This window comes from Pundamilia nyererei, unplaced genomic scaffold, assembly GCF_000239375.1.
Source record: "Pundamilia nyererei isolate P.nyererei 1_Seehausen unplaced genomic scaffold, PunNye1.0 scaffold00091, whole genome shotgun sequence".
Lineage (NCBI taxonomy): Eukaryota > Metazoa > Chordata > Actinopteri > Cichliformes > Cichlidae > Pundamilia > Pundamilia nyererei.
Genome location: NW_005187492.1, coordinates 823,314 through 850,509, shown reverse-complemented (window position 1 = coordinate 850,509; position 27,196 = coordinate 823,314). Strand labels below are relative to the sequence as shown.

Sequence of the window (27,196 nt, the reverse complement as noted above, 5' to 3'; positions counted from 1 at the left end):
CAAAAAACCCCCAAAAAATTCTATTGAAAGTTACAAAATTTACCTCCACTTGACATGGGCTGGGTCTGTGACCCAGTGTTTGAGTTCTTATATATTTTGGTATTCATTTGTGCCCTAGTTTAGTTAATCTAGTTAATTTCGAGGTTGCTGTTTAGTCCTTTGTTTCTTAGTTGTTTATGTCATCTCCTCCTGTATTCAGTCTCCCTGGTCCGTGCGTCTACCTGTCATGCGTCATGTCTGTGTGGTTATGTTCAGTTCAGGTCACGTCTAATCCCCATGTTTCCTGTTTTACTTTGAAAGTCTGTGTCTAATGTCAGTGTTTGTAGTTTCACTTTCCCTGTCCTGTCATTAGGTTCATGTGTATCAGCTGTTCCCCCTCATGTGTTTCCACTTCCCTTGATCATCCCTTATGTGTATTTAGTCTTTGTGTTTCATTCAGTCTGTGTCGCGTCGTCTGTGTTCCCACCCTCCATGTTTTCACAGCCAGTCTTTGCAGTCATCGTCATAGTTCTCCGAGTTTCCATAATTTATCACAGTATTAGTTTCCCAGTTAAGTTATAGTTTAGTCACGGTATTTCTGCTTTGTTTGAACTCTGTGTCATAAGCCGTAATAAAGGCTCGCTTTCAGTTTAAGTTCACTCCCGTCTACTCACATGTGTTCGCACCTGGGTCCACCACACACACCACCGCACGGCCTACGTCCACAGACCGTGACACCACTTAAGCAGAGCCGAGATGTTTAGCTGTCTTTCTTTAATGTTACTCAGATGTGACAGCCTGAAATGATCCTGTGCATTTCTCACCGATATTTTATTTTTTAGTCAATTGTCAAAGAACACAATAAACAGAGTAATCATAAACAGCCTATTCCTGCAGCATAGTGGAACATCATATTTCTCCTCATTAGCTTGTCCACAACATCTCGTCTACACTCTCGTCTAGACTTTTTGCTTATTTTGCTTATTTTGTGCGATTGTTGCACGTAAAGAGCTGCAACAATTGTAAACACATCCCGTTCAAAGGAATTGTCCTGTGTTTGGCATTACTGTGAAAATATCAGATATCACTAGAACATCAGCTCCAGCTTTTTGTCAGATTTTCTGTGCAAACATGATTCCATCTGTCCTTGACTTTCTGGCTCTTTTACACAAGTCATTAGGCTAAGAATACTGCAAGATTGATATGAGATAATTAACAATGCTACCATAATGGGAATACTTTTGTGTCCTTGTCACTGTTCGATTTTACGATAATCTCTTAGATTAGGATATTGAACATTATGATTATGCATGAGCATATGGGCTACTTCTACTCCAAACTGAGTTTTTGTCTCTGCTTTTTTTTTAAAAAACTTGTTTATATCTGGGATCTGAGCCAAGATTCAAGGTGAACGAGGAACACCCTTCATTTCGGTCTATATTGCATCCCAGCTGTTTCACAAGTCTAGGTAGTGAGACGTGTGTTCCATTTTCCACTAGCGAAGAGCATCGGGGGAGTTTGAGTACACATCTTTGTCATATTTGTACAAAATGCCTAAAGCTGTCTCACAATATGGCAGAGAAGAATGGACTGTAAAATAGCAAAGATCATGTTGTGCTCTACACCTAAAAAAATATTTATTTTGACACCAAAGAGCAGATAGAAAAGCAACAGTGAATAATTCACTGTTACATCACAGAGACAATCAAATTTACATCAGCACTGCTAAGGAAATCTTTCCATGATGTTAAGACAACATTTTCCTCTTCGTGCTTTGTCGAGGCGCTCCAAGCGGGCCTATAAACGTGGCATTTTCTCCGCCTAACTCAATGCAGTGCCGCCTTCAATTACAAAAAACAAGCAGTTTTGTTTATCCACGATTAGATCTGAGTATATGTTTGGCTGGAGTGTTTCTGGTCCGCCGCTGCATATTTGTGCTTCTGGTAATGGGGTTTAGTGAACCCCATAGCAGCGCTATTCTAGGCTCTGTTCCTAAAGGACTGCTGGTTCTGCTGGGACCCCCCTCGGCCAGTGGCATTGTTACCTGTCAACGGGGCCGCCTGACACAGTGGCAGGTCTTTGTATACAAGGAAGTAAACAGCAGTGACACAGAGACACACCAGGAGCCAGAACAGTGGCTACAAGCAAAGCGGCAGCCGCAGAAACACAGATACGCACAGAAATACCAAAACGATAACAGCTTTACAGTACCAGTGAAGGCCATATAAACAAATTTCTGCTGCAGCAAATAAAGATGAATTATGTCACAGGTAGAAGTGGAGCGAGTCTTGTTAGGGTGAGCCATTTATTGTGCCAGATACATGCGAAATGACATGCAATTTGGCAGACTTGTCATCTGAAATGGGAAAAATGAGCCTTTATCAGCGAAGGTGGACCTCTTTGGATGGTGATGCAATTGAACACCATTATTTATTCACTGCATCTTCTCAGGAGTTGTCTGACTTTGTGTTACAAAGGTTTAAAACGATACTGCCGAAAGGCTTTTGTTTCAACGTCAGACCTGGTAGGTTTAGAGCTTCTGGAAACTGGTTGCTGTTACAGTTATAAGGCTGTTATAAAGACTTTTTTTTTTTAATACAAATAAAGTGAGAGCGTCAACCCAATGTGACAGTGTGAAAGGGTTCATTCATAGTTAGGCGTGTGCAGAGAATTACCAGCCAAAGCTGCGTCTTTCCTAGACTTTATTGAGCTTTACAACAAGTTTCAGCTAATTGTTTAGCGGTCTAGAAACAACTTTACCACCTTGTTTCACTTTCATCAATCTTCACGCATCAGTAAAAAGCTTAGGAGTTGGCAGAGATCTAAACCCAAGCAGCAATAGACTAAGCGCTGGATTTACAAGATTCTGATGCCTAGAAACTCAGTGCAAATGCCATATCACTGCTTTGTCGTAACAAGTACGCCGGTTATAGCAGTACTTCTTTACGACGTGAAGAATTGTGGCTGATTGAAATATATTTGACTTTAATATGCAAAAGCTCAGCCAATCTACTTCATAAGTATGCGGTGGGGACCTGGCACCATAAGCGAGCGTTTTGATTTAAATGTTCCTAAATTGTGATTGGAGCACAGAAATATGAGACAGCCCCCTTTTCCGCTTCAGCCCTACTTGTAATGTACAGGCACAAATACTAAATTACTGATATAAAATATACCACAAGTGTTCTAAATTTGACAGGAAATAAATGTGTATTCATGAAGGACTTCATAAGTAGGATACTGTGAAGCATCGGATCATCGGAGCATTTAGAGAAAGTCCAGATGTCACTCTCTTTCTAAGTGTTCAAGGACCATAACTTAAGGCCCATTCTAACTAAATGTGTCTTACAGATTGACACAAGTAATGTGATTCCAAAACTGTTTATAAATTGCACTTTGATTATGAAAGGCTTTCCAAGAAAAGTACAAAAAGTACACAGATCATATATATGTATTCTTACCAATTTTTTGATTCATTAAACAGTTCCGGCTGCTGGTTGGTGGACCTAGTACTGTTGTGCACAACAAATGTGATTACAGCTCTCAGTTTTGATTAGCTCATCACCATTTCAAAGCACCAGAGAAAGGACGTCCAATCCTTGAATTTGACTTTCTGACTTCCTGATGAGAGCAGTCTCACTGGCTGCTGTGATTATTGATTTACTTGTGAGTTTACATGATGAACAATGGACTGTTTGTTGCTATTTTTTGCCAAAATTGTAAGACAATTAACTAATTATCTTTCTTTTAAGCTCTTTGAGTTGGAATATGTTCTACTTTTATATTAACAAGCATGATCTTAGACTGGATAACATTTTAATGTGAGATAATTTTTTTTTCATAAAGCCATCATATTTCCTGATATTTAATAGGCTAATGAATGTAATCATTAGACATATTTTGGTGAAAATATGCACATTCTAATAAACAGCAGACACTGTGCATCATCCACGCTCTTATGTAAGCAGCGAGCCAGTTATGAAACAGCTTTGTGTAAACTGCCATCAGCATCTCACAAGTGAAGGGTTTCCCTCCCTAGCAGGTGCTCGGATTCTCAAAGTGCATCAGTGTCATTGTTTCCCTTTGAGGAGAGACTTCCAAAGAGCTCTCAAATTATATCAGGGAATGAGGTTTCATGTTGACACTGCCCCGAGACCTTGGGTAATGATCATGATGCTAAGTGTAAAGCCTGATGGGAATAATAAACTCCCTGCGCTTTAAGGGGGCTGAATTGAGTTCGTTAGCTCGACAGATGCAGAGAGGGCTTGATAAAGAAGGCAGGTCAAAACATCAAAAGGGCTCCCAATCAAATCAACCAAAGCTGTTTATGTAAAAGAGTGCTCTGGGATGAGGGCTGACCTAAATGAAACGCAGTGGGTAAAACTCAGAGATGGCTAACCTAGTTTGATGACATTAAAAGAAATTTCAGCCAGTCTATACAGGCATTACATACATATTCTTGTCTACTTTTGATTTAGAGTTTGAGGCATCCGAGCCTCTCTTCTTGCACACAGTGATTTAATTCATTATGTATGTTTGAATGCTTCTCCTTTTTGTGGAATATGTGAGTTTGATGCATCCATCCATGACCAGCCGCAGCCCATTTTAAGAGTTCCTAGCTTGTTAGGAGTCTTCATGAGCACTCTTCACACTTTCCTTTCTTTGCGAGTGCTCTTTGGACTGTAAAGCTACTTTATAAATCAACTTGTATGAATCATTTTGAAACTCACTTTTCTTTTACTCAATTAAGGAGAAAGCCCACAAAAGAGCAGCACTCTGCCCACCACATTCTCTCCTCAGTCTCATTTTCTACTGTCTCTTTTGTCTTTCTCCGTCCTCTCTCTCGTTCTCACCACTCTCCACCACTTCCCATTTCCCCCACCCGTCCCCCTTCTTTCTCACCCCATGTCCCGTGTTTGTGTCCCTGTACTCTGTATCCTCACTGTCTCTGTCTCACATGTATCCCCACAGCTCTCAAGGACAGCCGGTTCCAGCTGGTGAATTTCTCTGACAACGAACTGCGGGTGTCTCTGTCCAATGTGTCACTCTCCGATGAGGGACGCTATGTGTGCCAGCTCTACACAGATCCTCCTCAGGAAGCCTACGCAGACATCACTGTCCTAGGTAGGTGTGAGGACACATGTGTGAACCTCACGCGCACACAGTCTTTTGTTTTATTTTGCTCCATTATAGACGGTGAATATGAAATAATAGTAATCTTTGATCCTGTTATCTTTAGCAACTGAAACAAAATGTCAGCCAATTAGGCTCTCGCGGTGCTCAACAGCATAACGAAAAGGAGCAGATGCTGAAACTGATGGCTCAGACCGCGTTGGTTTTGGCAGCTGTGTTGACTATGTGAATCCCGGTGAATGTTGACTTGGCTGCTCCAAATGATTCCCTATTGAGAGTCAGCTGTGCCACACTTTGATGCTTTGGAGTGAAATTACTCTAGTTAAGCTTTATTATACATGCAGACATCCTGGGGGATTGAAAGGAATTAAAAGCACTTTAAAGTAATTACTCTAGTTGTACAATTGAAACCTAGCTGCAGTATTTCTGAACTAAGGGTTGCATTGAAGAGTCCTTGAAATAAGCACCCTGCTGACTTTTTTCTTTCAAGTAACTGAAGTTCAGCAAGTTTGCTGTGATGAGTAATACAAGGGATGAGGGAGAACTGTTCCCCATCCTCTTTTTACACCCATAGGTTCTAATCACATATGCTTGTTTAACATTAGCTTAAAAGAAATGCAAGGAGATAGATTCGTGACTCATGCTAGCTGAAGGTACGTGCTAATGAATGCATCACACCCTCCTTTTACTCACCTAATAAAAAAACAAAACAACAGTAATTGAGGTAATGTGGTTTGTTGGTCCGCCACTTGTTTGATGGATTGTCACGACACTGTGCAGATTATCACGCAACTCATATCAGCTACTTAAGCCCCTCTTGGGATGAATAAAATAAAAATGTGAGTCATATGACCTCTTGTGTAGGCACCTGCAGTGATTAAAATAAGCACACGTCCGTTCATTTAGACAGGTATGATACGAACAACTGCAAAAGCATCTGAAATGCAGACAAGCTGTTACAAATTAAAATATATTTTAGTCTGTAACAGCTTGTCTATTCTAGTAGCATCTAAATAAAACTATATTTCTCATGTGAGTTGGTAGAAATCGTCAAAGTTATCAAATATACAAACGAGTATCAGGCTCCCATTTTCCAGATGGTACAACAAAACTTTAAATAAATGATAATTATATGATTTAAAAATATGAACCAGTTCACTATATCAGCATGAAATGATGATGTGTCACAACCTCACAGCAGAACAAACAAAAAAGATTTTTTTTTTTGTTTTCAGTTGTTTTCTACTCTCCATAAGGTTAACATTCTAAATTAAAGCTTTGCTTGGATTGTGCATGCTTTCAAACGAGAACATGGAAAAGATTGGATCTCCTTAGACAATAACAGAACACTGCTTAATGTTAGCCTGTAGTTTATCCTTGCCACATTCACACAAGTTTCTTTTCTTTTTTATGAGAAAATAGAGTATTTCTGTTATTGCTTCCCCAAAAATCTGCGAAAAGACTAGATATCTGTCATAGCTGGTGAGGCAACATCATTTTCAACCTCTCACACTAACGGCTACTTTAAACTACTGTGGTGAGTCTTTTAAGTGCCTACTACGATGCCGTTGCTAGCATTCATGCTTGTGCATGCTGTTAATTGCCTTGTGGTGCACCTATGCAGTGCTAGCCACAATAGAAACAAACAAAATCCTGGCTCTTTTTTTCCTTCTTGGATCCCCTTTATTTGCAGTAGTGTCTTTTTTTTGTTTGGTATATATGTCGCTCAAGTTATTCCACTTCTTTGTATAATCGTGTCCATCTCCTTCCAAGAATTCGCTGAGATATGTGAGTCCTTATATTGAATCTATAATTATTATTCCTCATACTGAAGACACAATACTTGTAGTTTTGCCTCTGTACACCACCACAGTGGAGTGTAATTTCAACAATACGTGATTGAAGTGCAGACTTACAGGTTTAATTCAAGAAAAAAATGTAAATTATTGGTCTAATTGACTGGCAAGTAGTCTCATGGCCATGTGAGGCCTATTCCCTTGTTATTTTATGACAAATACAGCAGACGTGCTGTCATTTATTGCTGTCATTAATTTAATTTTAAATATGAGAAATGTTAATGCCATTATTAGGCAGAAGACAATCAAAGTCCACAATTCGGAGATGCATTCATGAATGGAAATGCAGAGAGTTTAGAAGGTGAAAACCACTAATTACACTCAAGAGCACAAAGGTCATGTTAGATCTTTGGACAAATGAAATACCAGAATGATGGGAAAAGGATGAAACCTGTTAGACATAGTGGGGGCAGCATTGTGACGATGCTACTGCTGATAGAAGAGATTCAACCAAATGCTGCAGACTGATCAGTACAAATGACCCAAAGTGTACTGCAAAAGCAACCCAAGAGTTTCTTAAGGTAAAGAAATGGGATATTGTTCAATGGCCAAATCAGTCACATGATCTGAGCTCAACAGAGCATGCTTTTCCATTATTTGATACAAAGGTGGCTGCAGTAAAGGGGTAGCGGAGCATCTCAAGGGGGAAACAACATTTTGTGATGTCCGTGGGTTCTAAAAGTTTTTCCATCCAAGTACAAAGAGTCTTTATGTTTATATTGATTTTGAGCCTCTGAAAATGGGGAACTGTGTATAACCAGTTTGTTAAGTTTGTGTGCTTCCATCACATATTGACTGATTAATTTATTGTGATGGTGCACAGATGCAAAACTGCAAAAAATGTATCATTGTCCCAACTGTTATGGAGAGCACTGTAAATCAGTAAAAGCTGAAACTTATGTATTCACTGACGATCAGTGTGAACAGGTAGCTTACTAATAGTGAGGAATAGTGACTTTACCCAGTATTTAAGTATTTGAAACTTTATTGTAAAGTTTTAATAGATTTTTGTCTGTGTGTCTATGTGCTGCCTCTGCCATTGTTCTGGGTCAGTCCCGCCAGGCAGCCCAATCATCGAGAGCCGCGAGGACGTGGTCAGCGAGGGGAACGAGACGGAGCTCACCTGCACAGCCATTGGCGGCAAGCCAGCCGCCTACATCAGATGGATGAAAGGGGAGGAAGAACTGACAGGTCAGTAGAATAACAGCCTCACCCAGTTTGCTTCACATGCTCCAGGCACTTCTTCTGTGAATAAAACGGAATTCTACTCCAAAACATTAATGTGTGTTGTACTGATTATGTTGACTGACACATATAAGAAGATAATCCAGTCTGGCATACACAGCTGCAGAAAGACAGTGCTTGCTTTCTTTCTTTTCTTTTCTTTTTTTTCTTGTGTGTAACCCCCTCTCCCACCCGTCCTTCAGCCTGTGCTGCCTGCTCAGCTCCACTATGTAATCAACAAACTATGCAACCGCAACTGCAAGACCTGCAATTCGGGCCTGTGTTATTTTTCTCATAAATTTTCGAAAACATTTGCCTTAAAGGCATTTTCATACTGTAATTTTCATTTCACAGATCCAAGTTCAGATTTAAAATTGCTTAAATATTTACTGGTTACACTCCGTCTCCTGATGGAATATGTTTTCTAAAGCTACTAAACTCTACATCTTTGTATTTTCTTTAAACCATCCATACATAGCAAACATGGTTATTTGCACATTTCTCCTCCATGCATTTTCCGCCTAAGGCCGGCTGTAGGCTGCTCAGAAACAGGGATGTAATGTGGAGTGGTGAGAAAGCCTTATTACCTCTCCGTTATGATTAGGGGGTCATCAATTATTCATGATATACTTATTATACAACTAGGGAGATATTCGTTTTAGTCATATCGTATTTACAGAGAGTGGATGTCTCTGAGCTTGTTGTCAAATTATATATGTATTAGAATGGAGAGGATTCATTTGGCTTGTTGAGAGATGAAATATTTAGACAAGAGTGAATCTGAAGCTAAATGCCATCTGTGCCTCCAGTGTTCCCTACAGGAGTCGAAGTCAATTTCTGTTTATGAGTTGTTGAGTGTTGTGTAAGGAAAGAAGAGACAACAGGATGGTTAGATCAGTGAAATGCCCCTGACATGCTGAGCAGGGCTAATCCATAGTGGCAGTGGATACATAAAGAAAGCCAGAAAGTCACGTCCTCCTGTACCCAAGGAAACACAAATCACTTCTCATTATGGACGTGCTAAACAATTCATTAGCTCCCGCTCAGATTGAGATTCACATGCACACATCTCAGTAGTTTTATAGAATCTCTCTGATCATGTTTGTCTTACGTATGTATGTGGGCGAGACAGTCGTGCCGGTAATAAAGAAATCCTTGGCCTAATTTACACACTCTTTCAAATTGGCCGAATTGCTTCTGCAACCATTTATCATGCTGGCAGGTATGGGACTGATGGGCTGTGGCCTGCGAGAGACTCAGCACACAAAATGCTTGTTAGCATAAATGACATCTGCAGTGTTATTTCAAATGTAGTGGAGCCGAGTGCTCGTCTGCTGAGTACAGGAAGAGATCTGTTCTGTTGGACAGCTACATTTAATGTTTTAATGCTTTTTTTTTCCAAATTTACAGGCGATCATGTGACGCCACACGGGGAAAATTTAAGAGGAGCTTTGAAAAGTAGCAGGCTTTGCATTTTATAATGAATTTGAAATATTCCATTTATTGAAAACACACTAAAAACTCAAAAGCTGAACTTTCAAGTTCAACTTTGAAAGATTTTGAATTAATATACAGTTTAAAAAATCATTTTGAAAAATTTGAATATCTTAACTGATAAAAAAAAACGTTATTAGTTTTTTCGCCCTTGTTTTTAATTTGAAGCACTTGAGCTGGTTTATTTTTGACTTTTGGAACTTATATGAGCAAGTATTCCAAAGTCAAGGTTTACCTTTTTTTTGGTATGTAATGCTATCCCGTCCCCTTTTGTTACTGAACATCCTGGCATCTAAATAACAAAAAATTATTATATTACATCAATATTACATCAAAAGAGCTGCTTTTAAAAAATTTTAATAAATTCCCAATACAGGTCAAATAATCTATTTTTCACTGCTTGTAAGCTCGAGTACATTTCAGTATCACCGTAATGATGTATAGCTACCGTAATGCTTTCTATATATGTCAACACCTGCTTTGTCCTTTGAGCTACCAAAGATCTTTTAACCACTTATCTTGTGGCAAATTGGCACCATTAAATTTCCACCAAATTAACTATTATCTGTTCCTTATTGTGCCCTGTGGTGGCCTCGGAGACCTGCCCAGGGCATACCCTGTCAGCTGGGATCGGCTCCAGACCCTGAATTGGATAAGCAGTTAAGGAAATGGATTGATGGATGTTCTTTATTGTAATGGATGCAGAAACAAGAGTAATTTAAAAACCTGGCAATTCTCAGACAGGTTCTGGAGTAATGAGCAGTGTCTTTCTGTTTCTGATTTCTAAGCAAATTTATGGATGTTTATTTACGGTGACATCTGAGATAATGATATCCTTGGTAACTGTAAGTCACACTGAATCTTAAAATATGTGTTGTGTCTCAGAGTATCAATTTTGACAAATTGTAGCAATTGAACACCGAGGGTTTAAAGCATTGCAATCACTTCTTTGTGCTTTGCGTCACAGGAGCCCCGACTGCTTACTGTACAGGTTAAGTCACTCACAGTGTATTTTCCTTACATCTCCAGGGTCCCCAGCGTAACTCGCCTTATCTTATATCGAGTGAACGGAGCAAGTTAAAAATCTTTATCATTTTCATTTTCTCTGCATTGCTAATCGAAATACCTCTAGCAGTTTACTGTCTAAGCCTCGCCGAAAGAGCTTGATCACTGGTGGCTCTGCAGTGTGTTGGCAGGCAGAAGACCCGGGTTAGAAACTGACTGAAAGAAAATGTCACCCTGAGAAGCGGTTATGCTTGATTGCACTGGGATTGATCAGTGCTCGATGCTCACAAGAGCGTTTGATTTGACATCTCTGCTGCAACTCTCAAATCTCCTCTGCATTCAGATTTGAGTCCTTCCATGACCTGATCCACGGTTGTTTTCCTCATCTGGGTCTTGGATGACACTGGTAATTGACAAGCGTTGGTTGGCCTGTACATCGTTAATAACTCTGTATGAGTTGTCAAGATGCGGTGCAGAACTTTGTTTCCCCATGATTTTCTACTGGTTTTCGTTTTAAAAGAATTTAATAAGAAGACTCGAAACAAAGCAGAAGTGATCGTAGAAGTCAAATTAAAGACGCTTTTGTTCATGAAAATGCCAAGACAAGGGTAAGTGGTGCTATTTTCCTGACCTTGAAAAGTGTTGCCTGTCCCTTTGGTATTTTGTACTGTCAAATGAAAGACACAACACCATGGGACTTTCAGGCAGACACAGTTACACAAGGCGGATTGGGGCTAATTTGGCAGAAAGTCCTCTTGACATTGCACAGAGACAGCTCTTTTTTTTTAAGGCGGAGAGGTTGTTACATACCACAAAAAAGCAGAAGAAAATAAAATGACATAAAAACCCATTTGTTTTTACTTGAATCATCAGTTACATCAGCCAATAACTGGATTTTCAGTAGTTACTACAAAAAAAGTCACACATATCGTACCTCTTCTATCTATTACATAGGATTCACATCTGCTTCATAAGCTAACTACTGTTGGAGCAAACATCAAGATAGCTCATTACCTTTAGCGTTTCTGACAGAACTAATTGCAAAAGCTGTTTTTAATAATAAATTCAGCGATTAAATCAAGATTCAAGGCAAGGCAACCAAGGCATAAAAAGCAGGTGTCACGAGGGTGTCAGATTCATTTCTGATGTTGGGGTGACAAAAAAAGTTGAACTGCTTATCTTAGAATAAAAAAAATACATAAACACTGCCTTTATCACACAGTGTCAGTCACAGAGTCAAATGGTAATTTTCCCTGACATGTATAATGACACAGCTTCACCTGAAGTGACGTTCAAAAAAGCTTAAAATATTTTGATACAACACACAAGATTTCTCTAAAAAGCAGTGTGCCATATGATTTAAGAGCTGGGTTTATGTTAGTTAACATAAGTGGCCAATAATGCAAAGATGTAAAACTGCTGTCCTCTCTCCAGGCGCTCATGCTCAATGTGTCTCAGAATAAAGTGGCATTCCTGTCGGCCTGTGGCCCCACATGCCCACCTCTGGGTCAGAGCCCATTTGCTCGATCACATAAAGTGAACAGCATTGGCAGTAGTGTTTTAATATAATTCATTCTATTATTTTCTAAAAATTTCTATAAAAATCACATCAATCAATTCATCAAATTATGTCATCACTCTACAAGTTTTTGCTATCCAGCTGATTATTTCCCACAAAATGCAATTAGCCTAAAATGATTATAAAAAATTAGATGGGCACCAATTACGGCTTAATTTGATTAGTTCATTATTTTGCCACAATTTCACGTATTTATTGATCATTTAATCTCTTTATAAAGAAAAACTGTACTGTGCGAAGCTTAGTCATTTCTTTATATTTTGCTGCCAAACTTTGTTGTAATTCTTTTAAGTGTCTTTGAACAACAGTTCTCCAGAATTTCTGAAGGCATTTCAGTTTTTCTTTAGGCACTGGCTGCCTGTTCCAGTCATTTTTAGTCCAGTCCAATTTTCAGAGCAATTTTTTTTATTATTTGTTAAGCGGTTTAACGCTGACCTATAAATCATTCAATAAATAATTTAATAAAAAAGCCTCCTAACTCAAGGGATGACGTGTGTTGCATCTGCACATAACAGGCAACTTAGCAAAGAATCAATATTAAATTGTATCTTTAAGTACTTTACTAGCAGCCTGTTACAAAACCGCATCATTTGTTCCCATTTCTTTAGTTCAATCTATGACAAATGCCAAAGATAACACCGTTTGACAGGCATAAAATAGATGTTTGCATTCCCAAAGAACTATTAACTAAAACCACTTTGCAGTTGTTATGCACGTGTGCAGTGTGTCATTAAAACATTGAGGAAACTGGATAAGTGGTGGACAATTAAGTGTCAGTCTTACAGCAGATGGATAGTATCTAAAGGGCATACCCTTAAGAAATGGGACAAATTCCAGCAAAGATCTGAAACACAGCATGAGAGCATCATCTGATCCATCTAATGTTCACTGAAGCCTCATCAGAAATGGTCTCAGTGGAAGGGTGGCTATCAAAACTAAAAGGCTAAGGTATCCCAAATTACACAAGAATTGGACTGAAAATCGGTGGTAACAGTTCATATGGAGTGATGAATTCAAAAATGAAAAGTTTGGTTGAAATCACTGTCAATATGCATGGTGGAGGTCAGGAAAGAGGTACAGTAGTCACTGTCTTACAGCCATCTGGAGGTTTTTAGCCTTTGGAGCTGCATTAAAGCCAGTGGTTAATGGATCTTGTTAAAATTGATGGAATTATGAGCATGGAAAATCAAATTGTAAACCACCATGAAATATCCTCTGGAATGTGTCTGATTGGCAGTGACTTCATTTTTCAGCATGACAATGATTCTAAAAACACTGCCAATGCAGTAAAAGCATACCCGGATAGGAAAACACACAGTGGCCTCTCCAGAGCCTGGACCTCAACATCAGTGTGGGATCATCTTGACAGACATGACAGCAAAAGACAGCCAAAATCCAAAGAAGAGCTTTGAATGTCCTTCAAGAAGTCTGGAGAACTATTCCTAAGGATTACTTAAAGAAATTACAAGAACGCCCGCCTAAGAGAGTTCATGCTGTGCTGTAGAATGAACGTGATCATGCCAAATATTGACTTTCATACTTGTGGAATTGTGGAAAGTCTGTTTTTTTGCCTTATATGCTGTATTTGCATTTAAGTTTGTGCATTTACCAGTTCTTACAAAATATAAAGAAATTAGGGGTTGGCTAAGGCTTTTACATTGTATTTAAAGAATTCCAACCATATATTTAATTTATGGTGTCAAATCCTGAAACATTTTCATCAAGTTTTCTTTACACTGTGCAATTATGAAACCTGGTAAGACTGTTATTCATCAGTCTTAAATGTTGGTAGCCTGTGAGATCTGTGAGAGCCTGTGTCTGCTACTGGCCAAGTTGATTTTTTCCACCAAGGCACCAGAGTGCCAGAATTTAAAAACAAAATAAAACAAAATCTCACAGTGTGACTGTTGCTACGACCCATGGCCACACACCAACCATCCACAATACGACATGGTGTGACACAGGATACACCAGCCAATTTTGTAAGTGAGTTTTGAATGAAGCTTGAAAACACACACACGCAAACTCTCACACATAGAGACACACTTTTCTTTGGCCAGGACAAGGTTGTTATGTTTTTAAAGCATCTTCTCTCATACTGTATGCACCTTTCTATTTACGATTTGACATGCCTCAAATTGATATTGTACACCCTGTCAGAGATTGCAAACCAACATTTTATTCGACACAAACATAACGTAAACTGCCGTGATTGTTGTTATCGCACGCTCTAAATGCTTCACTGTGATTTTATGAGGCAATTAGTGCGACTGGCCGAGAGAAAAATGGCTAATCACCGCATCTCTTCAGTTTACACTCCACTTCACCCAACTCTTTGGCGCGCAGGGCGCTGCTCCTGGCAGGTGTGCTTGGAAATGCCCTCATTGACCTTGTGATTGTATGGTGACAATACGGCTCTTAATTGACTTTTTTTTTTTTGCTCTTATTTGGAAAGGAACAAGTACCCACTGATCACAGGACTCAACTTTAACTAAAGATGTTTGGGATAAACTCATTTACTGCTGTTGTGGTGCTTTTTCGAGTGAAGTTAAATGGCATAATTAAGCTGGAGTAGGCACCATGCTTTTGGCATCACTGGACCAAAAACCCACTAAAACTCTGCAGCATATTGTAATTCAAGTGGTCTGCAAGGGAATGAGACTCCTGCACCTCCTCTTGGCTCTGATATCAGGTTCTAATCAGATGTCTTTTAAGACCAGATCAGTTGAGTGGTCTAAAATAGAGTGAGCATGTCCACATGGACGCTGAGATGTAGTAGTACACATGATTAATCAAAGAACCTTCACCTTTACCCACTGCAGGGCACAAACACATGCTGCAACACTTTTATGCATTTTTGTGCAGGCTAGCAAGATTGCTGTTGTTTAGATGAAACCCTTTTTTTTTAATGCAGCCTCTTCACGCTGACACTGTATTCCTGCTGTTATTACTGTTATTACTTACTTACCCTTTTCAAATGGTCAGTGCACTTTTTCGACTGCCTGTTTCCTCATTGCAGCTGGCGGTGTGGTCAAATTTAATGCCCACAAGTGCATTGACCACTTACTGCTCCCAGTACTTTAAATTTTATGTAGGCAGGTCTTGGGTTGGTGCGTATATGTTACATGGGGTTAATATCCATCAAGAGGCCGCATATATGTGTATTGGTGATCATCAACTGTGGAACAACAGTGTTTTGCCCTCACTGAGTCCGGCACAGCTCCCCTGTGACAAGGCTGAAATGGAAGTGTGCTGCAGGTCAGTGTGGGGCTGTAATTATTTCCTCACTTCATTAAGTGCGAGTAAACCATCACACTCAGCACTGCAGCTAATGCAATGCCCCTGTGGCATTGTAATGCTCTCTAAATGAATGCCCTTCTGACAGCCTAGGGCCTAGTGGGCAGCAGATTACTGCAGGGTTAGCCCCAACAATGCTCAACCCTCGAGCAGCAGCAGCCTTCATTATCAGGCTGGATATGACCCAGCCGCTCCTCGCTGCTCTCGTCAGAATCGAAGGCCTTCGGACTCTTTGAATCCCCTAAAGTCTCGCCTGGGCACCACATCACTGAATCATAAATTAAATGTAAATGCCATCTGAAAGTAGTCCTCTTTGACAGGTAATGCTCTCTTAATAGCTTTGACTATTTGCTCATTAAAGCCAGTGCAGACTGCTGCTGCTGCTGCAGGAGTTCAGATTTGTTTTTGACCTGTTTCGCCATTAACTTTCTCTTCCTGTCATCCCTGTGATGGTTTTCCAGGTGAAACAACAGTTGAGGAGACGTATGACAGGATGTTTACTGTTACCAGCCGGGTAAGATTTTCTGTCACCAAGGAGGATGATGGAATGCCAGTGGACTGCATCATTGACCACCCAGCTGTAAAGGACCTCCTGGCTCAAAGACACTTGGAAGTACTTTGTGAGTGACCCAAAACTCAGTCTTTTCAAGCCTAGAACTAGACCGAGGCCCCACAGACAGTGTCGGGAACTGTTTCTTTTCTGGGATAGTTGAGGGGTTAACTGCTTATTAGTGAGGCTGGGCCATTGATATCAGATGTCCTTCATTTCACTTCACACCTAAGATGGTTCAGGTGTAACACTTGATTCTGATTGCAAAAAAAGTAAGTAAAAAATACTACATGTAAGAATAAGAGAACCTACACAGCCAGATAAGCAAGAGCACTGACAGGGTTCTTTTAGAGTTACTAGAAGCATATTTATACCTCTACCAGAGTTAGAATCCACCACAGTGTTGGTTATTTTGTCACAGTTGAGCAGTGGGCACAGAATTTGGCTGTATTGATTTTTCAAATCCTTACAACTGTGAGGACAAAATGAACAACCTTGGGCTGTATTGATAATAGACACTTGGGAAAATTCTGAAATACAAGTACAAGCACAAGTCTCCGCATCACCAGGCCAGAGTGAGTCCGCCTAGTCAAAGTTGTAAATTGGGCAGAAACTACTACCTGGGAAACAATGATCTTTTGAACCTGTTCTAAACAGCAAAAACAATTAAAGCATAATAATAATAATTCCTTCAGCCTTCAAAAGATGATGACAAAGTGCATTTTTAGTAACACACACAGGCTAATCTCAGTAAAGGCACCTGTATGAATGGAAAGGGTTAATAAGATAATATAAGTCAATGTGATTATGAGCCTAGTACACTTAATCTGGAGTTCTGTGGGTAATCTTAGCCATAAATGTTTGTGTTGGAGTTTGAAAGTAAACACAGACAGAAGCCACCTGGAAGGGCCGTTATGGTTGACTGCACGGTGAACAACAGCAGTGTAAAAAGAATGTTAACTACTAAGTACACCCTTACAGCTTTCATAGGAAACAGCAGGCAGGTGATGCTAACATGAAGCACTTGATTAACTGATCATTAGCACTTTTGTATGTGGGTGTGTGTTGACTCGACACAGTGCCATAATCTTCAAGTGAGTGGACATTAAAACAACAGTGACATCTCAGACTCTACAGGCCTCAGTTAGCATTTTAGATGTTAAAGTTCATGACTGCTTTTTTAAAAATAAGACTGAGCAAATATGTCTCGTTTGGAAGGGTTGCCAAGAGAAAGCCTCTTCTCGCTAAAAATACGATTCGCAAAGTTGCATCTGAGCAAACCGCAAGGCTTCTGGAATAATCTTGTTTGGACAGACGAGACCAAAGTGGAGATATCTGGCCATAAAGCACAGAATCAGAATCAGAAAGACTTTATTTATCCCCAAGGGGCAATTAAGAGAGCACAGCAAAGCCTTTGGCGAAAACTAGGCTCGGCATATCAGCACAAACAGTTCGTAGCAACTGTCAAGCATGGTGGTGGAGGGTTGATGATTTGGGAGCTTTGCAGCCACTGTCCTTTATACCAAATAATTGTAGAGTCAAAGCTTGGTGAAAATGGGTCATAAAACAGAAATGCTGGGGTGAGACATTAAGAGAGCTATGCTTAAAAAAAATGCTCACAAACCTCAATAAACCAAAGCAACTTGGCCAAAATTCTTCCACAACAAAGTGAGAGGCTGATAAAACTTACTTCAACTTGTTGTAGCGAAAAGTGGTTCTACAACGTATTGCATCATAGGGTATATTTAGTTTTGCATAGAGTCCTGTGAAAAACATTCTTTTTCACATGACTGTACATCCTCCTTTTTCCAGATCTCTCCAAAGGAAGTGCAAACTATGCAAAACCCACAAATAAACATGTAATATATAATAAACACTTTCCTTTTACATCTCTGGAAACTTGCAAGACAGAGTGGCAAGAAGTAACAGACTCTTGAACCCAGCGTTATAGCTGAGCGTGTTCAGGTGTAGATCTTGCGCCATGCTGCGATGTAGATTACACTGCCATATTGCACGACTCTTGCATGAACTGTGCGCACACAGGAATAAATAACTTGCAGTTGATACGGTCTTAGAAAGACTTGTAGTATCCTCAGACCTTCATGCCGTAGATGTGTCGCATGTATTTGACTGCTTTATCGTACAGCTGGTGTTTCTTAGAGTGTAATGGTGCCTTGGCCTGAGAGGTACAGCAATCATAAGGGAAAACGTTTCTGCTCAGGTATCAGTGATGTTTAGGTGTTCTTTAAATGGTGAATTGATTGAAGAGGTAATGCACACGGCCTTACGCTGTTAAACATCAAAGAAAGGTTAAGGTACCCTTTTGTAGTCTGTGCAGAATATTAATTTTTTTTCAGAAGATAACTGTTTTGTCTGACCTTTCAAGGAAAAAGAGAAAGCTTGACTGCAACCGCTTGACATTTTGGCAATCTTTGGCTAGCATTGATAAGAGGAAGGGGGGGGAAAAGCCATTTTACTATAAGGTACTGCAGACGGACTGGATGTCTAGTGAGCACATCTATAATCATTTCATACTCTTCTATGTTTCGTTATTGACTGTTTTTCTGTCATTTAGAAGTCTGTTTCTCGCTTTAGAGTCCAATAATCATTTGACACACCCTTTAGCTGCAAGTATGAGAAAGAAAGTCAGCTGGATTATAGCTTACATCACTGAAGCATTGTAAATACTGATCTCTTTAACTTCCAGATAAACCAGAAGTAAAGATCGTGGTGACATATCCTGAAGGTTTAACCAGAGAGGGTGACAATCTGGATTTGACATGTATCGCTGAAGGAAAGCCACAGTGAGTATGGATGCATTTCAGTGCTTGAGACTTCTGTTTCATTTTCTATTTTCCACTGTATATTATTTTCCCCGCCAGTCCAAATACCCTCTTAACCTTTACATTTCAGTGTACCATTTAAATGTTACCAGTTGTTAGCATGCTGTATAAACTACATCATTAGACAGGGCCTGCCAATGGCCCTTCTCAGATTCTCAGATTTGACCTTTATTTCAGATTTCTACGATGGATATACGGAGGCTGAGTGATGTGTGTGGTATTTGTGCTCTCCAGTCCCCATCAGATTAACTGGCTGAGAGTAGATGAGGATGTGCCGCCTCATGCTGTGGTCACTGGCTCTGATCTCTACATCGAGAACCTCAACAAGTCCTACAATGGCACCTACCGCTGTGTGGCGTCCAATGCTGTAGGAGAGGCTTATGTCGACTACATCCTCTATGTACATGGTAGATGTTATACTTTATTCCTTTTTACACTATTATTTTAAATACCTCCATCGATTCTCATCATTCCTATGAAAAGCTTATAGACTTAAAGACCTTCGGCAGCTTTGGTGGTTATGATTTTGTGTTACAGTGATGGCACACTGTGTACATACAAGCAGCCACTTTTCAAGCATAGATGTACGTTAGCCGTTATTTAGAGAAATAGGAAGTTTAAAAGGTGGCGGCAGCTGACAAATCCACAGGGCTTTGAATTCATGTTGAAGATTTTAGCTGTAGCTGTATCATCAATGTATGATGACTCTGAAGTATGTGGAGTACAAAGGGATGGATAACGTGGCTGTTGGCATTACACTGGGATGTCAAAAACCCAAATAGAGAGATGTGTTATGGTATATTATTATTTTTGAAGCAGCAGCAAATAAATCAGACCCAGTAGAAACCCAGAAGCAGCTATATGTTATATCACATTATACTTACCTCCCCTGAATGTGTGGCCCAAATGTAACTATTCAAATGTGGGGGTTTTTTTGTGTTTTGTAGTTCTTCCTCCGTTCTGTGGAATTGCTTATCATTCATTGTCTGGTTTTGCTCACTGATAAAGGACACAGACACTTTTAAGAAGGTACTTGACTAATTTAGCATTGCATTCCTAGAATGTCTGAGTTGTTATCGTTGAGCAATTAGCAAAGATAAAGAAAAGTTTCTGAGTAGGTCACTTCTTTTAGCCTTGATGTCAATGCCTGTTGATGCCGAGCCTACTAAACACTTATTGATTCATTTCCATCTTTAATTTAATGCAGTTTTTTGTATCTCCTTGTAAGGTTATCGCTTTTTTAAAGTCTGCACCGTGTCTGGAAATAGACGCCACCTTGCTTTGTGCAGAAATATGCTATCAGACTGTGATGCATTTAGAAATGTTATCAGAAATATGCACCTTCCGTTACCACCAGTGGAGACAAGGATTATACAGACATGCATTGTCACACTCATGCACAAACAGTACCATATTCCTAAGAGCACTGCGTAACACTATGCACTATATTGGCTATTACTTCATTTTCTGTGATCAAGATCGGCCGTGGTGCTGTTGACTTACGTCGAAGTGGTTGGAATTTCAATGTGTTCTCCAGCCATCCAGTAAAGGGCAATTGAGGGACCATCTCTCCCAGGACTTGACTTTAAATTTCACAGACAGTTTGCTCCTCTTGGTTAACCTCTCTTCACTGAGGCCTCATTTTCTTCTTAGCTTAACATGCCTGTCAGCCTTTTCACACTAATTGGAGTTTTTGTGTTTTTCTTGTTTTCTTTTAAACACAGTACAATCCTCAACAAAACAACCAAATGGAACACAAAACAAAATCTAAACATAGGGATTTAATGACTAACTCGACTACTTTTGCCGTTGCCAGTAAATTTTACTTGGATGCAATTGCACATAATTCTGAAAACATTTTTATTTCTCCATACAACTGTTTAAAGGCATCAGGCACTTGCACTTGAATCCCCGAGGGGGGAACAGCAGGAGGTAGCTGTTTGAAGTTGCACAAAGCACCGCGGACTTCATCATTTAGAAATCTCGTAACTTGATGTCAGTGAAGTACACACTACTTGGACCTTAATTTCCTATTTTTGGTGGCTGGCAGGGGTGATGTGGATAAGGGGAAAATAAATTTTCAGCAGGTGCAGCCATTGTTGGTGGGTTTAGCTTTCTCTCCTTGGAGTGCTTGCTCCCTGCTGTTTAGAGAAGCATTTTGTATTTCACTCCCAAGTTTCAATTTGTTCCTGCCTGTGTGCCAACAGCATTGTCTGCCAGTGACCATACACAAGACCAGGAATGAGAATCTGTTGTTTAGGCTCTCAGGAAATATAAACAAAAATACATGTTTGCGTTACCTCAAATAGATTTTCTTTCTTTTTACCTAAGACTCATAACCTATTGCCGGTTGCATGTAAGTCTTTGCTTTAAACAAATGTCAGGGGCTGGAATCAAAATGATTCTTGATGTTCAGATGAGATTGTGGTTTGCTTGTCCCTTTAAACCTGGAGGCTGTTTTCTCTTTTATCCTGTGCAGGGGGGATGTTTCTTTGGGTGGAAAGAAACTTAAAATTCGCAGTTTCAGGCGTGTACTCACTGGCAGGATTTTGTAACACCGAATCTAGTCTGGATGCCAGTCATGGTCAATTATACAGCTTAAACTGTTAAAGTGAAGGAAAAGGCACTAAGTCAATGAGTTACCCTTTAAGCTGTATAAAAAATTAATTTAAAGCTGTATGTTTATCATTATTTTACTGTAATTTCTTGTATGTATATGCTTTATATCCAATTTGTGTGGCAGTAAACATTTTGTTGTGGTCATAGCACTTGTATTCCTTTCACCGATACTGGTATGAGGAGTCACGCTGCATATAGAATAATATCAACTATGTGTTTTTAAAGTGAACCAATCGTCTCTCTCTCCGAATTAAAAACCCAGAAAGAAACAGGACAGCTTGGTTTTAAAACCATCCAAACCATGCTGGGTTGATGCAGTTTGTTAAATTTGGCCTCCAAAATCAACACTCACATTTAAGCCTAACATGCGCAAAGCTGCAGAGTCGAATGAGAAAGGCTCTGTTGTTCAAAATTGGCTTTTTGTGGATTTTGTGCAAGAGCTGATTGCAGGTTTCCTGCTGGTGATATTGTTTTGATTATTACTCAGTCTGCTTGCTTAGGTCATGTTGACAGCCATGAACTGTGTGTCAAAAACCAGCAATGTAACAGTTCTTTTTTTTTTTTTTTTGTCTAGCTGATGAGCAGATGTTTATGGCAGTTGCTGAAAGATGTGCATTTGTGAAAGTAAATGTGTTTGTAATGGCCTTCACGTCAACACCATTTCACCAATTGTAGGGCAAGCATTGAAAAGGATTTTAATGGAGGGACAAGGTCTTGTGCAGAGGATGCAAAAAGCTGTCAGACTCTAGAGGAATTAAGGAAGAATAAACAGCTACTGTTGGAGCAGGGATGATGGTTTTCTGGGGCTTTGTAAGAGTAACCTGAGACTGAATTTCTACACCTGGAAGCATTACAGAGTTGTGAAATGACTCCCCCCTGATTGCTGAAACTGCATAGGTGCTATTGATGGTTTGAATTTTCTGAAGAATAACCATGTGGGGTGTTAGGAATGTCTTCTAAACTGGGCTTCAAACACAGCAGGATGTCGCTAATCCAAATCTCTGAGGCACAAAGCACTCAGAAAAGCGCTGGTATTCCATTTTATCATTGCTGGAATATTTTCAGTCACATAAAAATGTCTCCCTGCACGCAGTTAATGGAACATACACAGAATTCCTCATCACTGTATGTCTGACATTCAGCAGTTCCATAGGTTGCTCGAGGACTAATGTGTTTATTTCACCAGCTGACACACGTGACTTTGTCACCATGACGTAGATTTCCTGTAACTCCCATAACTCTGCCGCCCCATGGTTTGTGCTCTGCCAGGCAGATGATGGCATCTGCTTGTTCCCAATGGGCCTATAATGATCACTTCCAAACAAAAGGACAGCATATGCCAGCAAATAGCTCACTCAAGGCAGCCTTATTCAAGCTACCACGGCTAAATTTCTAATTGCTGTGTAAAGATTCCTCGGAATCAAAGATTTATTGTACTCTCTCGGATCAAATCCTCTCCGATTTTGAACAAGTGGCATAAGCATTTTTTGACTCCCCATCACAGATCTTGAAAGTAATATAATATTCTAATAGTTCAGAAGTTTCGACTGAATCGCCTGCGGGCATTTAGGAACTCATGCATGATGCGTGTCTACTGCTGTTAAATTCATGTATCATTTGATTCATTCTGCACCCATAACACTTACGTGAATGACTGAAAGCCACGGGAAGCGAATGTTCTCCGGTCCCGAATAAAAGCTACAGTGTCTGCGTTGTCAGTGTTTGTGCCTTTGGCCATGACTCCTTCAATTAGTAACTTCCTATCCACATATTTTACCAATTTCCATTAAACACCATTTCTCTGGTGTGCAAATGTTGGACGCTCCATGACTTTAGCTCTCCGTAATGAGACACAGGAGATTGGTAAAAGGTGCTCAAACTGCATATAATTATATCTGCGACTCCCACTCCTGTTTTCTGGAGGATTTAATGCCAGAAAAAAATCATGTTGTGGTCCACGTGAGAGTTTGTTGTCCCAGACTAATCATGCTTGCAACAGTAGCTTAATTAATGTGTGTCTCGGCAACATGCATTGCTCTTTGCGTGATAACCTTGTGCCATTTTTTTCCGTAGCTTTCCAGCAGCAATGCACAACAGCAATTTCAACTGTCCACCAGTGCACCCCTCTTATCTGGCCAGCTAGCATTAGGCTCATATTTTTCTGTTGTAAAATGCAATTTTCCCTCTCTTATCTGCCAGTTTTGCTTTGTTTTGCTATTTGCGAGCTCCTGCTAAAGCCATCACACGCCTGTTGCAAAAAAAAGTATTTTATTTAACTAAGGGCATTGCAACCAATAGTTTTCTTTTAATGAGCTGTTTTGTACTTGATAAATATTTGCTTGTAAAATTATTGATAGAGCTGGGCCTGAATTGTCTATCAGTTTCAGCCTGTTGCCACCCTCTACCAGCACTAGTCCTTCGGGCTCTTCCTATTTCAAAAAGACTAATGACCTTTCACTGCGTGACAGCCGGGACAGGTGTGAGGCCGATGTAAATTCACGTCAAATCAAGCCCCATTGTAGTGCTCGTATTGTATGTGGCCAGTTGAAAGGCTGAAAAAGAGGCTTGTCATGCGGTTCTCCACAAGGGTGTGCCTTCAACAGGCTGTGAATTGTGCCCTCTGGCTGGTGTGTGTTGTTAGGGAGAGCTGGTCAGAGAGAGGCCTTTCTCTCATAGAGGTGACCTGATGCTATAACTCACACATGCTGCCCGTTGGCAGGAAAACAACCCTCACTTTGCCACCATGGTTAAGCCCGCACTTGACTTCCTGACCCAAAAAATCCTCTACAGACAAAAAAAATAAAAAATAAATCAAAGCTTCACAAGCACTGGGAATTTAGGGTTTATCAGGGTTTCGACATAACATGACGGGGCTCGTGGGTCTCCTTGTTCTTATGAAAGGCTGTCGGGAAACTGTGTCCTTGTGAATCACACTGATTTTATGAAACATGCAACACAGTGTGGAATGAGTTTCAACACAACAGCTTGCCGATTTTTTTCGTCGCAATAAGAAAAAAAAGAGAAATCGTTAGATAAATTGATGCAACCTCTTTTACAGGCTTTTTTTCTCTGTGTGTGTTTTTATAGAATACCTCTGCAAAACTTTATATAAAGGGCACTTTTAACTAAGAGAAGTAAGCAGAGAAAACAAGAAACAAGTAAAATACATTCCACGCCGTCATGTTGGCAGGCAGGTGTAAGCAGGCATAGATAAACAATTTCTCCTACATTGTTTCACTTTATGGTTAAATTCTCTCATATCAAATTCTTCACTGATACAAATGCTCCCTGAAAATATGGTCTCTCAAAAATACACTCATATTTCAGCCCTCATAATGCTGAGCCCAGAGTCATTCAGCCTGGAAATTGCCCATGGAGAATTCTTGTTCGTCTGGATATTATATGTGCCACATCCTATCCCGGCCTTTGTGAAGACCCTCATCCCTGAATGGCCAATTTCCCTCTTCCAGACACTGACATTTCAGCTATCACACTGCCTTCGGTCACAGGGAAAGAAATCTAGCCCACCCCCCTTTTCAAATACTGTCAGAGCCGAATCTCTTCCTGATACCCGATGCTACACCCTACCACCATCAGCACCACCTCTGCCATACACTCCATCCCCGGCGGCAACATTATGCTGTCCTTGATGTTTTATCATTAGTTTGGGAGTGTGTGGTCCCCCACTGCTGTCTTTTGATGGAGTGCAGACAGTAAAGGCATGGAGACAGCCAGCCAATTTCCCCTGCTGTGACTCTCCCACAGCAAGGGGTCGTGCTATCTTCCCTCTGCACCAGAGCCTGGCATATATTCCCCTGATGAGGAAGCTTTCAGCCCTCCTTAGTACTATTGCATACCTGAATTGCCCTCCATTCTGTCTTTTTGATTATTTTGTTTGGGGGTTAGTGACAGGCCTAATCAGTACAGTGTGGGGCAGGGGATGCAACTCAGGGCTCTGCTGTGCTGCAGCGGGAGACCACCAAAGTGCTTTAATTTGCAGCCTGACTCAATTATTGAGACTGTGGAAAATAGTAATACCTTTGCATGATTGCCAGGCATTATTATTCATACTTAATTAGAATTTTTTTTTTTTTTTTTTACAAATAAAGAAATATAATAGCTTGTCATTATGAAATATAATACAACAACCCCTGTATAGTGAAATGTTAATGCCTTTTTTATTGTCTTTTTAGCCATGATAGTGACATGACTGTTTGGGCTCAGCGACTACTTAATGGGGTTTTGGTATTCACCTATTCATGATCCCCAGATGATGTGTGCTAAATACTTTCATTTCTTGGCTTATCTGTAGAAACACTATGAGGTTGTTTTTAGTGAAATGAACGATCATTCTTAACTTGTGAAATGTCTGAAAAAGGACAATGTTTTTAAATACGGTCACTTTATTAGGTACACATTACCAAGTTGGACTCCATTTGTCGTCAGATCTGCTTTAATTCTTCATGACCAGGTTCAACGAGGTGTTGGGAACATTCCTCAGAGATTTTGGTCCATGTAGACACGATGGCGTCACACTTTCGCTGCAGATTTCTGGCCTGCCGCATCCTAAAGGTGCTCCATCAGACTGAGATCTGAAGACTGTGGGGGCAATATGAGTAACGTGAATTATTTGTTGTGTTCAAGAATCCACTTTGAGATGATTTGAGCTCTGTGGCATGTTGCATTATGCTGCTTGAAGCAGCCATAAGAAGATCGGCATAGCCTCAGGTAGGCTGTGGCATTAAATGAGCGGCCCAAAGTGTGCCAAGAAGATACCCCGCTACAATATTACACCACCACCAGCAGCAGCCTGAACTGTTGCTAGAAGGTAGGATGGATTCATGCTTTTGTGTTGTTTATGCCAGATTCTGACCCTACCATCTGCAGGTGGTACAGCAGATATCAAAACTCATCAGACCAGGCAATGTTTTCCAATCTTCTGCTGTCTAGTTTTGATGAGTTTGCCTGAATCTTCGGCTCTCTTTCCTGTTCTTGGCTTAAACGATTGGCACCCAGTGTGATTTTCTGCTGCTGTAGCCCATCTGCTTCGGGGTTGAGTATTCTGGGATGTTCTTCTGCATATCTTTGTTGTAACAAGGGGTTATTTGAATTACTGTTAGTAGCTTAAAGCCGTGTGACCAGTCTTCTTTGACTTCTGGCATTGACGTCAACAGAACTGCCACTCACTGGTTATTTTCTCTTTTTTGGGCTATTGTTTCTTTACACTAGAGATCCCAGTAGATTAGCATTTTATGAAATACTCAGACTGGCACGTCTGGCACCAGCAACCAAAGTCACTTAAGTCACCTTTCTTCCCCTTTTTGATGTTCAGTTTGAACTTGAGCAGGTCACCTTCGCCATATACGCATGCCTAAATACATTGAGGTACTGCCATGTGATTGGCTTGGACCATTTTAAGTTTGTCTGGTTTGAAGTTTGAAATTTACTCTTACTTACTCTTTTGCTTGTTTCATTGGTTCTGCTCAGTTAAGTTTAGGCACAAAAACTTTAGCACTTGTTTAGGAAAAGATAAAGGTTAAAATACATGTTTTCATAAAACTGTTACAAGGCTCAGTTTTCTGGGTTTCCAGGGTGCTGTAGGTGACGACACCTGTGG

The 27,196-nt window shown here is 40.2% G+C and overlaps 1 protein-coding gene across 2 annotated transcripts in view; it reads left to right on the top strand.

The window, feature by feature from the left end:
• cadm1b (cell adhesion molecule 1b) overlaps nt 1-27,196 on the top strand; it is a 164,290-nt gene that overhangs the window by 116,969 nt on the left and 20,125 nt on the right. For both annotated transcript variants that reach the window (XM_005739330.1, XM_005739329.1), the window contains exons 4-8: nt 4,951-5,103; nt 8,022-8,159; nt 16,029-16,187; nt 18,825-18,921; nt 19,195-19,367. In XM_005739330.1, coding sequence (XP_005739387.1) covers nt 4,951-5,103; nt 8,022-8,159; nt 16,029-16,187; nt 18,825-18,921; nt 19,195-19,367 — 720 coding nt within the window. The remainder of the gene's footprint in view (nt 1-4,950; nt 5,104-8,021; nt 8,160-16,028; nt 16,188-18,824; nt 18,922-19,194; nt 19,368-27,196) is intronic.